The sequence below is a fragment of the Cnephaeus nilssonii genome (genome assembly GCF_951640355.1).
Source record: "Cnephaeus nilssonii genome assembly, chromosome: 2".
NCBI lineage: Eukaryota > Metazoa > Chordata > Mammalia > Chiroptera > Vespertilionidae > Cnephaeus > Cnephaeus nilssonii.
This window is the reverse complement of record NC_137073.1, coordinates 64,659,162-64,675,419: the sequence shown is the minus strand read 5'-3', so window position 1 is coordinate 64,675,419 and position 16,258 is coordinate 64,659,162. Positions and strand designations below refer to the sequence as shown.

Genomic DNA, 16,258 nt, shown 5'->3' with positions numbered 1-16,258 from the left:
GGGTTCCTCTCCAATTCTTATATTTTTAACAATTTTCTTTGCACAATACTTTTTTTTTAAATAAAAAGTATTGATTGGGTTAAAAAATACTTTTCTTTCCCCACACATGACTGCATAGAAATCTACAAGTAATTCTAATAGAGAAATCATTTAGAATCACCAGATTAGATTGTCTCATGGAGAAACATACTTCTCTAAAAAACAAAGGTACAATTGAAGGCCTCAATTCTAAACAGTTCAGCAGCCCTTTCACTTGGTTTGTGTAATGAGATGCAGAGATAAATACTTTATATACATTCAGCACAAATGTGTATGTATTCATATTATGGTTTCCTTTCCTCCCCATCCCAAACAGGTGCCACCTGACTGGGAGAGAGGATCCTTCCAACAAGCCAGTCAGGCCAGTCCCGACTTAAAGCCAAGTCCGCAAAATGGCGCCACGTTCCCTTCCTCCGGAGCATATGGCCAGGGCTCACTGATAGCTGATGAGGAGTCCCAGGAGTTTGATGACTTGATATTTGCATTAAAAACTGGTATGTGTGAGCCCTCAAACTGCATTGGAAGTAGGCACTCTAGCTGTGCTACAATTTGTATCTTCTTCACGTGAAGTTGCATCAGTACAGTCACCCTTAGCACAGCCTGATTCTCATGACCCATTCCTAATTTCAGCCTCACTGTGGGTTATTTTGCTCTTGACACCAAACATAACATAACCTCAAAATAATTTACAATTTGCTTTTAAGAAAAAGGCATGCTCTCACTAAATGTAAGTATCGCTGTCCTGGAATCATTCTAGAACACCAAGATACTATTGAGACAAGTTCAGTGTCATAAGGCAATCTGCTAGGGATTTCACTGAGAGATTTGCCTCTGATCTGCCAAAGAGACCTTCTTAGGAGTAGCGTTAAAGCAGAAACTTTCAAAGGCAGCACTGTGGGCCTTTGTACAGTTTTTAAAGTGCTATCACATACAGTATTTTATTGGCTTTTCCTGTAAATTCAACCCCACCCAACCTGTAACCCAATGGAAAGTTGTTTTCAAATAAAATGTATAGGGTTTTTTTCCTTTCATCTTTTTACTCAGAAAAATGTTGAACTGACACTGTTAAAAAATTACAGTGAAATTTTGATTTCTAGATGCACAACTAAGCAAGATAAAAAGAGGAGGTTTTTTAAATATAGTCCATACTCAGATGAAACTATTTAAATAATAATTCAAAAGTGCATTTTACTATATATAGATATCCATATATTCAGAAAAATGCTTGGCACTTAGTAAACCTTTTGTAGATATTGTTGGAGAATGAATGAATATGAAACTTTGAGTTTGCTTGGAGGAATAGACATTCACACAGTCATGACATAAGGAAGAGTAATATAAGTAGTGGAAGGAGTTATTGATTATTGAGGGAATCAGGACATTTTTTTAAACCTCTATTAATTGATTCTTGAAGAATGTGTAGGTTTGATAAGTAAAGAGTGGAGGAAAGGCAATACAGATGGAGGGAGTAAAGTTAGACAATGCCTAGGGCTTACACGTGCATGGCCTGCTTGGGGAGAACAGGCATTGCAGGTGGCTGGGATGTAGGAGGAGCAGAGCCGGGCAGTGGGAGAAAGGCCTGAAAGGTAGTTGAGCTGCATTGTTAAAAACTGACTGTAGTTCCCCCATCTGGGTTTCAGGTAACACCCTCCTTGAGATATTCATAGTCATCCTCCATGAGAGGATCACCTGACTGATTATATCTGGGAAACTGTGAAGATTGACAATTCATATTACCATTTTAGCAGCTCTAAAAAAACCCTCGCTCAAAGATAACCTGGTGTTTCCAGAACACATGTAGTGATATATTCATTTGGGGAAACAGAACACTTCCTGGTATTTTGCATAATATTAAAATGCTGGTCAGATGCCATGCTAAGGAGTGGGATTTTTAAAAAATCTTTATTGTTGCAAGTATTACATATGACCCCAACCCCTTTTTTTTAAAGAACCTAGTAAGCCATAAATGTTTGTGAGGAGAGGAATGGCATGTTCCTACTGGTTTTTAAGGCAAAATAACTCTTAGGAAAGATAAAGAATAAATTTAGAAGCAAAATCAAAAAGGCTGGGAGGTTGTTACAATTGTCCAAAAGAATGAGGTTCGGGCCTCAGATTTGAAGAGTGGAAATAAAAAAGAGAAGATGCACACAGGAGGAAGGCTGAGAGACAGCAGCAAAGACCTGCTGCACACAAGGTCACTGGGAGATTGTATAAGGAGCATCTGTTCATTTATTTGTGTGAAGCAGGACACTGATGAGTTCTGATTTGGACACATTGATTATTAGGTCTGGTAGCTCTTAAATATTCAGGTTTGGAGGCTCTTGGGTGAGGGTTCAGGGTCAAAGGTATTGATTTGAAATGCATCTGTGCAGAGATTATATTTGAAGCTATGGGGATGAATAAGACCGATCAGGGAGAGTGGAAGGGGAGAGATGAGAAGAAAAAAGGTGAAGAAGGAAGGAAGGGAGGAAGGGAAACAAGAATAACATCATAGATAATATCTACATTTTAAGAGTGAATAGAAGAGGGTCCCAGAGAAGGAACTGTATAGCATGGTGAGAAAGAGATCTAGAGAGAGAAGAGAGTTTCGTGAAGGAGGGAATGCACAAATATATAAAATGCTCATTATCATTAGGACTAAAAAGGAGGCTTTCAGATTACAAATAATTTCCAGTACTACACAGTGGTCAGTTATTGATGTTATAACACTGGGAACATAAAATGAATTCTTGGAGCATAATTCAATTAGATGTGGGTCCTATATATATAACAAGTATTAAATGCATTTAGCTGGGGAATGCCTGGAATGACTTCCTTACTTATAGAGTTTACTATTCCTGAGAGTTTGCTACACTTGTTAGGAAATAAATACCAAAAGACCAAAATAATAGTCTCTCACATTGGCTCCCTCTGCTTTTAGAAAAGGTACTATAAAAATCCAGCACCACCCCTAGACACTTTCCATCGTAGAATGTGGTCAAATAAGAGGAACAGTCCACATGCCATTCTATCTACAGCAGAATTTACAATGGACACACGGGCCAGATTTGGCCCAGCAGGATGTTTTGTTTGACCCTCTAGCATTTTAGCATTGTTTTAGCATTTTTATATTCCATAAAAATCCAGAATGTCATTTTTTAAAAATCTAGCCCTGGCTGGTGTAGTACAGTGGTTCGAGTGTTGGCCTGCACACCAAAGGATCACAGAGCCAGTTCAATTCCCAGTCAAGGGCAGGTACCTGGATTGCAGTTCTGATGCCAGGCCCCAGTCGGGGTGCATGCCGGAGGCAACCAATTGACATGTCTTTCTTGCATTGAGGTTTCTCTCTGTGTGTGTGTGTGTGTGTGTCTCTCTCTCTTCCCCTCCCTCCCTCCCTTTCATTCTCTCTAAAAATCAATAGAAAAAGTATCCTCAGGTGAGGATTAACACACACACACACACACACACACACACACACACACACACACAAAGAAATCTAGCAGCAAAGTGATTGGAGTTGAGTAATAGTTGCCTCTTTAGATGGAACTCCAGCGCTTTGGTTTATCCGGTGCTCACAAGTACTGATTTATACTAGCTTCCCTGTCCTCTATGACATTTTAATTTGCAAACCTTGATCTGTTTCAGGTCCGCCTTAACTATGGGCCACTCCAAGTCAAGTGGGTCTTCTAATTCTTTTTCATTTGAACCCCAAAATGACTGAAAAGTTATGTAAACCTTTGCATACTAGTATATTTCAATAAACATCTAAAGATTTTCATCCTAAGTTTAAATAGTGCCAAATAATGTAATTTTCACTGTATTATAAATTTTAGTGTTTTAAAATAAAAAATTTACATTATTTTATTAAACTAATTCAAAGAGTTTAAATTCCATAGCAATTTGATTCATTTCATTTTGAAAATAGGTGAGCAGCCTTTTCTTTTACAAGTGGAAAATTTGCATCATTCCTTTTTTTCATTGTTGCACATTTGACTTCATGGCTTACATATTATATGTAGAGCTAACATATATCTTATCTCTAAACTAGGGCAATTTGAGAGAATAAAGGGGAAGCAACTAATAATTTTTCAGGTATAAACTAGGACTTTTCAGTTGCATTCTCCAACTCCCTGTTTTGAAGGCGTAGTGAGAGAAGTATTTGGGAAAGGGTATGGACATGGGTCTTGATGGATGGGCAGGAAGACACCCAGGCTGGAATTAACATGGCGCGTCCAGGATCACTTTGAAAAAGCTTTTCCATGGGCAAAGGTTGAGATATGTCTACTCAGTAGGCTAGAGCCAGGTTAGGAGGTGTCTTACAGCCAATACAGAGGGTGTCAGACTTCATGCAGTTGGCCATAGGACTAATGTTTGTTCTTGAGAAGGAAAGGGCAGTGGAATGCTAAATAGATCAGAGGAACAGAGTGGACAAAAGAGATGGAAGAGGCATTTTCAAGAGCTAGGATGCAGAGCATAGTTCATTAATACATACAGCAAACATTTGCTAAACACCTATGGTGTGCTGGGCACTGTCCTATGAGCTAGGAATATAAAGGTATGAAAGTACATAATCCAATGGGAGAGTTAGAAATTTTGGAAGAGAATCATCATGTTTTCATGGCTAGCAGAGGTGATTCCTGAGTTGATAGTTACAGGAAGAGTGGAGGCTGACTGATTAAGGAGTTGGGGGATGAGAGAATCCCAGGCAGTGCCAGCATAATGACATGGTGTGAAAAGGGAGTGACCAGCAGCTCTAGTGAGCTATCAGGCTAGAGAGCAGGCAAGGGCTCAGGTGGATCTTGTAGGCCTTGATAAGTCCTGCAGATAAGTCCTTTGGAGGTGAGACAGCAGAAGGAGATGCAAGAGAAAGCAGACCTCTGGAGATCAGAGCGTGGGGTGGGCAAGTACAGTGTCACAGAAGCAAAGGGAGGAAGTGGGGTGTCAACAGCATTCTTTAGCAGAGAGAGGATGGGAAGGACAGAGACCCAGGAGAGGGAGGGTTTGACTAGAAGAAGGTCCTTAATGGGCTCCTGCTTCCATCCCAAATAGGGTAAGACAAAGCTAATACACCATCTTCCTAGAGCTACCAGATCTGCAGATTAGCTTTCCTACAGCTCAGACAGAAGGAAGTCTCAGCTCCCAGCCGCTGTTTTTTCACTTTCCTTCTCGTTTAGAGTCTAGTGCCCAACAAATTCAACCAGCAGCATGCCCTGTGACCACATCCCCATTCTGTGTGTGTGTGTGTGTGTGTGTGTGTGTGTGTGTGTGTGTGTGTGTGTGTGAGAGAGAGAGAGAGAGAGAGAGAGAGAGAGAGAGAGAGAGAGAGAGAGAGAGAGAGTTTGTGAATTAGAGAAGAATGAGGTGTTACTCTAGTATCGTGTTAAATTTTCTGAATTATTCTAAGTTGTGAAAAAAATAGTGAATACTGGAGCTCCCTCAAAACAGATTCTGGGTACTCTCTGCAGTTAACAGCCAGCTTTTGGTGACTCTTGTGCAGATCTGTTTGGCACTGTGTTGCATAATTATTTTTATCTCGGGATCAGATCTGAGTCATTCGGAGTCCGAGTCTTCCGGGCGCTGATATGGCACCAGGTGTTGTCAGTGCACGTCTTTCTTCTTGGACCTCTGCCCGCCCTGACTGAGTCCCAGCTGAAGGGCCTTGTACTTTCAGTGCCTGTGGGGTTGGAGGTTATGTGGTTTTTGAACAGCTAACCCTACCCCCAAACCCTGCTGAAAAATTCTGATAACCTGCCTGATTTTTTATTTTATTTTAATAGTCCCAGTTGCAAGATGCTGTTCCTGGGAGTAAGTTATACCTGTCAATCATTGAGAACCCAGACTTGTGCCTTTAGAAATTAATTTTACTTATAAAACTACCAAAAGGAGCCCTAACCGTTTTGGCTCAGTGGATAGAGAATCAGCCTACGGACTGAAAGGTCCCAGGTTCTATTCCGGTCAAGGGCATGTACCTTGGTTGCGGGCACATCCCCAGTAGGACATGTGCAGGAGGCAGCTGATCGATGTTTGTCTCTCAGCAATGTTTCTAACTCTCTATCCTTCTCCCTTCCTCCCTATAAAAAAGCAATAAAATATATTTTTTTAAAAACTACCAAAAGGAATTTAAAGTATAGTTTTATAGTTGTCAGTTATTAAAAATATTTATTCTAAATATATAGTTCACTCTTTACTAATCTATAATAATAAAAGTGTAATATGCTAATTAGACCAGACAGCCAAACGACCTTCTGGGCATCATTCTGGACGTCCTTCCGGACGAAGCCACTACAGTGGGGGCCGAGGCAGAGGCGGTTAGGGGTGAGCAGTTAGGGGCAGGCAAGCAGGTAAGTGGTTAGGGGAAATCAGGCAGACAGGCAAGTGGTTAGGGGCAATGAGGCAGGCAGGCAGAGGGGTTAGGGATAATGAGGCAGGCAGGCAGAGTGGTTAGGGGCGATGAGGCAGGCAGGCAAGCAGGCAAGTGGTTAGGGGCAATCAGGCAGGCAGGCAAATGGTTAGGGGCGATGAGGCAGGCAGGCAGAGGGGTTAGGGATGATGAGGCAGGCAGGCAGAGTGGTTAGGGGCGATGAGGCAGGCAGGCAGGTGAGTGGTTAGGAGGCAGCGGTCCCAGATTTCAAGGGAGTGCAGGCCGGGCTGAGGGACCTTCCCCCCAACCCCTGTGCATGAATTTCATGCATCGGGCCTCTAGTATATTTAAATAAACATGTTGACTTACTGTAACTTGACCCTTAATTCACTGCACTAACAGTTGGGAGTTTTTGTGTTTATTCTTTTTCTATTGCAGGTGCTGGTCTCAGTGTCAGTGATAATGAATCTGGTCAAGGCAGCCAGGAGGGAGGCACCTTGACTGACTCCCAGATCGTAGAACTCAGGAGGATACCCATTGCTGACACCCATCTCTAGCGGCACAGTAACCATTAGAATGAGGATACTTTCATATTCGTATTGGCTTTGTGCTAAAACTCTATAAGTACATGCAGCCATATAATAGGAAACTGTGAAATTATTAACCCAGAAGTGATTGTTGTGTTGGAATATAAATTACTTGTGTCTTTGTGCAACCTGAAAATTCATTGCTGTAATGGAAGACTGGATTGAGTTATATCAGTTAATAGAATGTACATATTCCAAGAATATTAGTTGTTTTTAATCATCATACATGGCTAACATTGTTTAATAACAGTAATAACAATCAATAAAAACAATAGAACCCATTTGGCATCCCCGGGGCTCGTTATTTAAAGGGAGATGTTGTGCATGAGCAAAGAAACATGCTCCATGTCCAGGTGATGTTCAGCGCCCTGTTGCTTCCAGCACTGACGCAGGTGGTCCAGATTCAAGGCTTCCCAGCACCTAGAAGACTTTCATTCCTAAAAACCACAACATTTCTTTTCTGCTGACGGGGTTACTGCAGTTTGCATAGTCTTTCATTGAAAGTATGTATTTCTGCTCATTACAAAATTAGGGAACTGAACTTTTTCCAAAATGAATGTTCTGTTCCCAGTTAAAAATAACTCCAGCGAGCATTTTAGCACAGTGATGAAGAGGATCGTTCAAACAGTACAGTTTGTTTGGAAGAAATATTTTTTGGTTTGGATTTTTAGTCTCCCTTTTCTTGGAATGAGGAATCAGAAAGCCTGTCCCAGAACAAACACTATTGTGTTCGTGATGATTTCATTGACTATGGTTCCAGAACAGTCATTAGGAACAGAACAAGTCTGTCCTAAGGAAGCCTTTTTGACCTTTGGAATTGTTAAGTAATTTTGAGAGAATCAGTATCATTCCAAGAAAAAATTAAAATTAATAAAATTTTATGTAAGAGAACATTTTTATCTGTTAATTACTTCCGTTAGAGCCACAATTAAAACATCTAAGTGCTTTGTTAAATAAAGCTGTTAAACATGGCTTTATTTTTTATAAAACCTGAGGTGGCAATATTTACCTTGATAAATTATAAAATGACTCCTCTCTTGTTCTTGTCAGTCCTCTCCCCGATCCCATCTCCTCCCTCTTATATGGAGTTTTGATCAGTGGATTGCCGTTAGAAAGTAAAAGCTGCATAGCAAAATTAAACAGCATAAAAAGCAAAGGCTATACTATTTATGGAGTTATCTTTTTTAGAAACTTTAGAAATGGTGTTAATAAGATTGAATTTACCTGAAGTGACAAGTAAGGTAGTTGTCTCTTTCAACCTACAGTATTGTACCGTAGTCTCTCCCACGCTAGGGTAGAGGCAATTGATTAAATTGGTTACAATATGTAAAAGTTAATATGAAAATTTTGAAATTAAGTAAGCATTCTAAAATTATTAATAGGTTTTGGTGAATTTGGGGCTTAGGTATTAATTACAGAAATGTGAGATTTCATCATGTGGAATCCATGGTCATAAGCACTGTAACATTTTTTTGCAGATAACTAGATGTCTCATTCTCTAACAAAGGCAGTGGTCAATAGCTATTTTCATTTCTACATGCTGTCAGAATTTGGGGAAATCTGGCCAAAAACGTGACCAATCTGGGACACCTTTCTTACTTCAGTTACTGGATTTCCATTGCTGTTCAAAAGGCCATCTTGATAAGAAATCAACAGGACCACCTGCAGAATCCTGTTCAGCAGGATTCTTTTAAATATTGGAAGGAAAAAACAAGATTTCTAGAAGCCACAGTGCTAAAACAAATAAGCTTCATATTCCAACAGCAGCAATATTTTGCCAGTCTGTTTCCTCCCAATGTAGATTAAAATGGGACAGCTGCCAGGGAAGCGCAGTACTGCGGAGGAAGAAACAAATCAAATCCAGTTCTTAAAAATGAAAACTGAAGGGCTGGGACTATAGCACTTTGGCTGTGGTTTTTCTCTTTCAGGAGGTTTGTTCCTTTTTTTTTCTTTCTCCTTAACATTTTGTAAACAGCTTTTTTAAGATATAATTCACATTCCTTATGACTCACTCATTTAAAGTGTGCAATTCAAAAATATTTGCTATATTACATTATGGGGTTTTTAATTGTGGTAAATATATGTAACCCAAAATTTTCCATTTTAACCACTTTAAATATAATTTTAAAATTCAGTGGCATTAATTGCATTCACAGTGGTATGCAAACATTGCTTCTATATCCAAAACTTTTTTATCACCCCAAACAGAAACTCTGTACCCCATCTCTATATTCTCTATATTCCTCTGTCAATAGACAATTAACATTTCTTTGGGCAATGTTTCTGCTGTATTTTTGTGATTCTTTAATTTGCGTTTTGTTTTGTTTTGGGTTTCTTTAAGCTTTTATTTTTAAAAATATTTTTAATGGGATTTTCCTCATTCGGATGCAAGTGCAGCAGGAATGCAGTTGGGGTATAGGGTAGCAGTAGAGCTGGTGGAATTCCTATTAATAAGATGGGAGACCAAGCAAATGAAAATCTTAGTAAGCAAAACACAGACAGGATTTCACTGGGGAACTTCAGCTTTGAGTTGGTTTTCAATCTTTTGAGGTGTTTTAGGGCTTAATCGATATTTTCCATGTTTCCCTCCCAAATATGATCAGAGAAGTTTAAATATGTAATGGAGGTATCACTGTAAACGAAAGTGCTATTCAAGGACATAGCTTCCAGCCCTTGCTGGTTTGGCTCAGTGGATAGAGTGTTGGACTGTGGACTGGAAGGTCCCAGGTTCAATTCTGGTCAAAGGCACATGCTCGGGTTGTGGGCTTGGTCCCCAGTAGGGGGCATGTAGGAAGTAGCTGATGAATGATTTCTATCTCTCACTTCCTCTCTGAAATCAGTAAAAATGTATTAAAAAACAAAAAAACAGCATCCAAACCATTTCACTTTTTTTCCCCTCCCAGACTAAGATTCTCCCCGAGTTTAGCCTAAGGCCTCTAGAGGGTGAATCTGTTTAAGGGTAGATCTCAATCAGATAAGTCAATGGTGCTGACCTTTTCAAAGCAGTTGGTTGCCAGAGTAGATCTCATCTAAGTAGCCTGAGCTGGGTAGGAAGAGGGAAGGCACCAAGAGCATTCCAATGTTTTCGGTAGCCTTTTTTTTTTTTTTTTTTATCTTTATTTATCTTTATCTATCAAGGGCATTCCAATGTTTCCTGTAGCATTTTTTTTTAATCCCCTTTTGTTTCCCCATTGACTCCTTCTAGCCTGTCCTGTAACCTTTTAATTGTGAATGGCACGAACCCAGTCTCCCCACTGCTTCTCTAACAGGATACAAGCAGAAGGGCCACACTGTCCATGGGTAGCATTTAAAGAATGGACAAAGTGACTAAGGCTCAGAACTCTTCCAATTATCATCCATCTTTTCTAGTCCTTTGTCTGACTAGTGAAATAACGTACAAGATTAACAAGGAATGTAGTCAGAACAATCCAGATGTTCACTTAATGCTTCAGTATCAATTGATTAATAAACATATTTGACGTCAGTAAATTAGATGGTTTCAGGAAAAGAAGTAAATGGAGAAAAAAAAAGCTGTTTGCCTTCATCTATGACAATGAGATGTGCCATGGACCTTGGTGAATCACAGATACTTCAGTTCAGTTCCCAGCCGGGACCCTGTGGAAGACTCAGCAGCTGGTCTCACAGCTTTGTGCTGAAGTCCCTAAAAATGACTCAGCTCAAGGAAATTGTTAGCACTTTGATTACATGAAACAGTCCTGTGAAATAATATGAGTAATCACTTTCCTAATAAATAAAAGGAGGCAAATTTAAGCAGGGTACACTATACTTTTTGCCTTTAACAATCCTTTTAGAATTTATGAGCAAAATCAGAAATTCAATCTTTTTAAACGTTAGGAACGTACTGATAGCATTTGTTTTGTAACACTAATGAAGGAAAGAGACAAGGAAAACCATTTCAATATTACTTATTTTGAATTTGGAGTGTGATTACATTTATTTTCAAAAATAGGGTGTATGTGGGAGAGTGATGTTGAAAAAAGTTCTGGTGGGAATTCAGAGCAAGAAAATCAAGAAAAATCATGATAATAACAATTGCTATTACAGTTTACAGTGCATTGATTAAAAGATATTTTTTAAAGCTGATTCATGAAGTATATGAAACTGCCCAACATCCTACCCCATTGTGTGTGTGTATATATAAATATATAAATATTTGAAGAATTTTGCCACATTATAGGAAGGAAGCATAATCATTTAATAATATACTTGAAAGAATAGGTGAAAAACACTAAAACAAATTAGAAAGGTGCTCAAGAACCGTCAGGGGCGTTATGGTATTATATAGTAATTGGTGGTTTCCTCTTTTTAAATATCATCTTTATCCTCGAGGCTCATCCATGTGGTCACATATTGCATAATTTTCTTCTTTTTATAAGCTGACTAGCATCCCATTGCATGTGTATGCCACATTTTCTTTGGCTATTCATCTGTTGATGGGCATTTGGGTTGTTTGAATAGTTGCAATGAACTTGGGCATGCAGATGTCTCTTCTAGCTCATGATTTTAATTCTTTTGGATAAATACCAAGAAGTGATATTGCTGAATCATATGGTAGTTCTATTTTTAATATTTGAAGAACCTCCCTGATGTTTTCCATAGCAGCTGCACTATTTTGCCTTTGGACCAATTGTGTACAAGGGTTCTCATTTCTCTACGTCATCACCAACACTTGCTATCGTTTGATTTTTTTATCATAGCCATCCTGACAGGTGTGAGGTGATATCTTGTGGTTTCCATTTGCATTTCCCTGATGACTAGTGACATTGAGCATTTTTAAATACCTGTTGGCCATTCGTATGTCTTCTTTGGAGAAATGTCTGTTTAAGTCCTTGGCCCATTTTTTAATTGGGTTATTAGGGGGCTTTGCTATAGAGAAGTAGGACTTCCTTATATTTTGGAGATTGACTTCTCATCAGATATGTGGTTTGCAAATATTTTCTCCCATTCCATATCATAGGTCGCCTTTTCACTCTCTTTATAAGTGAAATAAGCCAGTGACAAAAAGACAAATACTACATGGTTCCATGATCTGTGAGATATCTAAAATAGTCAAATTCCTAGAATCAAAAAGTAGAATGGTGGGACTGAGGGAAGGGAGAAATGGGGAGTTACTAATCAATGGACATAAGCAAGATGAATAAGCTCTAGAGATCTGCTGTATAACCTTGTAGCTATAGGCAACAATACTCTATTGTACACTTAAGATTTTGTTCTTACTACAGTAAAATATAAAAATTTCATTTGCCAGCAGGGCTGCTTGACCACTGTTCTTCACTACAAATGCTGGCATTGCATGGAGAAAGAACTCTCTCCCAAAGACTGTGAAAAACTTATTTTCCAGGTAAGGGTGAGAAAGATGGTGGATTTAACCCTTTGGTTACAAAATATTTGTGTATATGTAATTTTCCACACAAAGCCCTTATGACTAAAAGGTCATGGAAAAATAATGAAATATATAAAGTAAATATCACCTCTAGTTATTTATTTATTCTCTGTTTGACCTTCCTCATTGCCCAATAATCCTTTAAAAATCACCTTAATTTGAATGTTATATAGACGACTGCTAAAATGAAAACTTTTTCAGTGGTCTGAAGACTCCTTGGATAACGGGGAAGCAGAATGAATTACATATATAATTCAACAAATTATAGCTTTGAAAATAAAGTCTGTTTGGTAACATAAATATATGGCATCTAATTCATTCAATAATTGCTATCAATTTGGATTTTTAAAGCCAAAACATCTGTAACTAAATCTATAAAAGATCAAGAAAAATTATGCTCTAATTTAGCTAGTAGGATAAAGATTATTTTTTATCAGTTCAACAAATATTTTGGGGGCATGAGTTTTGTTCCAGGCATTGTGCTAGGTGCTTAGGATGCCAAAACCAATAAAACGTAGTTCCCACTCTTCATAAGTTTACAGTCTAGTGCAGGTTTCTCAACTGGGTTCTGCAGATGTCTTTAGGGGTTCTGTAAGAGGTTACTAGGAGTTCCAGAAAAGATTGAAAAACATTTTTAAATTGTTTGAACTTAATTCCCCATGCAATACCAGCACTTGCAAGTGAAGAGTAATGATCAAGCAGCCCTGTTAGCACATTACATTTTGTCCTTTGCCAGAAACAAACTCTACTCTCCACAGTTCAGACTTTATCTCGGAGAATGGCAAGAAGCCATGACTTTTGACTCATAATCCTTTGGGTTGTCTTGAGAAATAAGAATGTGGCTAGATATGGGAAAGTCTTGACTTATATATAACTAGTGGCTCAGTGCACAAATTCGTGCATATTGAAAGGAAATTAATTAGAAGAAATATTTTAATTTTGCTTTTTGCGTCTTGCTAATGAAAAGAAAATAGAATTGTACTGAATCTTCTATCTATCTACTTCAGGACTTCTGTGAGGATCAAATGAGATGAGGCACGGGAAAATGCTTCACATACACTTGTTTAAACTGTAAAATGTTTGCACCTGGCTATAAAGCAAGTCGGGTTTCTGGGCTAAAGAAACTCTAAGGAGGCTAGTCGCTAGGGAGAGGAAGCTGGGCATTGCTATGTGACATCATTACCCAGCGCCCACAGCCACCATTTCTGGGCTGGGCTGTGGGCCGCATTTTGCGCCATGGGGTCTTGGCAGCATTGGCTGCAATTTGGTGGGGTGTTGCTCCGGGGTGGTGGCGGGGCCTGTGTCCCACTTGGGGGAAGCCAAATGTTGGTTTGTCTGCACCAGGTCCATGGTGCCATTTATTTTTAAATGGCCAGTGCGCATTATGGCAGTTTCTGCATTGATCATCTGCCCCCTGGTGGTCAGTGTGCATCATAGCTACCAGTTGGTCGGATGGACACTTAGCCTTTTATATATAGACTAGTAGCCCATTTGCAGGAAGAATCCTGCAAGCGGCCGCTGCGGCTGCTGCTGCTGCTGCCGCCGCCGTTGCGGCCACTGCGCCTGCACCCACCCGTCCTGCTCCGCCCCGCTCTGCCCTGCCCCGCCGCGCTCCGCCCCGCCCGGGCTTTCCCTCTGGCAGCCACCTTGCTTTCCGCTTTTCCTCCCTCTTACTTCTAAGTTGTCTTCAGTCTTCACTCCTCCCTCCCTCAGTGTATGCAAATTAACCGCCATCTTTGTTGGGTAATTTGCATACTCGCCCTGATTGGCTGGTGGGCGTGGCTTTGGCTGGTGGGCGTGGCTTGGGTGTAGCAAAGGTGTGGTCAATTTGCATATTACTATTTTATTAGGTAGGATAGATTATTTTGTAACAGAATGAAATAGAGGCATTTCTCAGTTATAAAGGTAATAATGTGTTCTTCTGAACCTTGGACACTAACAAGTAATGGGATAGATATTTATTGCTTACCTTTAGAGTACATTTAATCTTATTCCTTGGCTCACTATGATTATAAATTATGTGTTATCTACAATTGAGTGATACAATTCAGATTGTTATTTCAAATGTATTTAATGTAGACATAATGAATTAACCATGAAATTACAAATACACACTTCTTTGACACTGAGATTAGAACAGGCCCTGGAGTAGAGGTGCTGTTAGAGTATTCAGTCCCACTAAATTATGCATGGAGAGTAAGTTCCTTTGTCCTCAGAGAACAGGTTGAGTTTGAAGATGGGCAGCAGGAAATGAGAATCTCTCCCCTCTTCATCTCAACTCTGTCCCCATGCTGGCATTTCATTTGCATACCAGGTGCTTGGGGATATTCAAGAATGGGGCAAGTCCTATTTCTGAGTGCTGATCCTGGTCAGAACTTTAGTAAAGAATCAAAGTGGTCAAGCATGTTCTTCTTACCTCACAGAAGTAGTTTGTTTTTCTTGTTTTTATTTCTATTATTATTATTATTATTAATCCTCACCCAAGGATTTGTTTTTTATTTATTTTATAGAGAGAGGAAGAAGGAGAGAGAGAGAGAAACATCAATGTGAGACAGAAACTTCAATTGGTTGCCTCCTGAACACACCTGGGCCAGTTTGAACCCACAACCTAGGTATGTACCTTGGCCGGAATCAAACAAACAACCTTTGGGTGTAGAGGATGCTGCTCCAACCAACTGAGCCACCTGCCCAGGGCTTCACAGAAGTAGTCCCTTTTTGTTGTTGTTGTTATTATCAGACTTTATTTACAATACAAAAAAAAAGAAAAATATACCAGTAAAAGAAGGAGCATATGGTATGTTATTGTGGTTTTACTTTGTTGTTTTTTTAAATTTCTTTATTAAGGTATTACATATGCGTTCTTATTCCTCCATTCCCCGCCCCCCAACCCCTTCCCCATTCATACCCTTACCCCCCCTGTTGTCTGTGTCCATTGGTTAGGCTTGTATGCATGCATACGAGTCCTTTGGTTGATCTCTCCCCTTACCCCCACCCTCCCCTACCTTCCCTGAGGTTTGACGATCTGATTGATGTTTCTCTGTCTCTGGACCTGTTTTTGTTCATCAGTTTATGTTTTTCGTTATAGTCCATAAATGAGTGAGATCATGTGATACTTATCTTTCTCTGCCTGGCTTATTTCACTTAGCATAATGCTCTCCAGCTCCATCCATGTTGTTGCAAATGGTAAGAACTCCTTTTTTACTGCAGAAGTAGTCTTTATACACTTATCTTCTGCTCTGTAGCTGAAAATACCAGATTACTTTTTTCCTCATGCAATTGCCACCTGTGTCCTCTCCATCGAGAAATATGGCTTATGGATTCAATACTGGACTTTTAGAAATTCATTTTTAAAATACCAATTCTGTTCCTGCCTTAAGAGAAGTGAAAAGCAGTTGATATTTTCTGCCTTCTAGGATTTTACCAACAAAGTAAATATATTTTCAGTATAGATGAAGTAGAAAGACAATGAACTGTAAGTGTTCTCATTGCTATTGGTATTTGTGGCAAAGGTAGGGGAAAGAGTATTCTGTATGCGTGTGAATTATTTTTTTTTCATATTATTAAAGCAATATATCCCAAGTTTCAAAGATTTGACAAGTTCCGTACAATCTCTTTCATCAGTGGATGGATACTTTCAAACTTCATGGTCTTCTGCCAGGTAGGACTGGGTGTCATTCACTGGTTTAAGGTCGACTCCATTTCAGGGCATGTTGTGTGGTACAGTAACGGTGGGAGGATAAAACATGCAATCAGGTCTTGTACACTGAGTGTTAAATCTACAGTGCTTTCGGTGATAGATGGGACATTCTGTTTTCTTACAATAAGGGAAGTAATGGCCAAGTTCACTACTAGAAGATGGTGATGGTTTTGGTGTTGTAACTGCTGGGT

The 16,258-nt window shown here is 39.4% G+C and overlaps 1 protein-coding gene across 1 annotated transcript in view; it reads left to right on the top strand.

The window, feature by feature from the left end:
* Window positions 1-7,194, top strand: part of ADGRV1 (adhesion G protein-coupled receptor V1) — a gene marked incomplete at its 5' end in the record, with an annotated part of 444,372 nt that extends 437,178 nt beyond the window's left edge. Inside the window, 2 exons of the mRNA XM_079797671.1 lie at window positions 356-533; window positions 6,818-7,194. Of these exons, the coding sequence (XP_079653797.1) occupies window positions 356-533; window positions 6,818-6,936 (297 nt within the window). The 3' untranslated portion in view covers window positions 6,937-7,194. The remainder of the gene's footprint in view (window positions 1-355; window positions 534-6,817) is intronic.
* Between the last annotated feature and the right edge of the window lie 9,064 nt (window positions 7,195-16,258).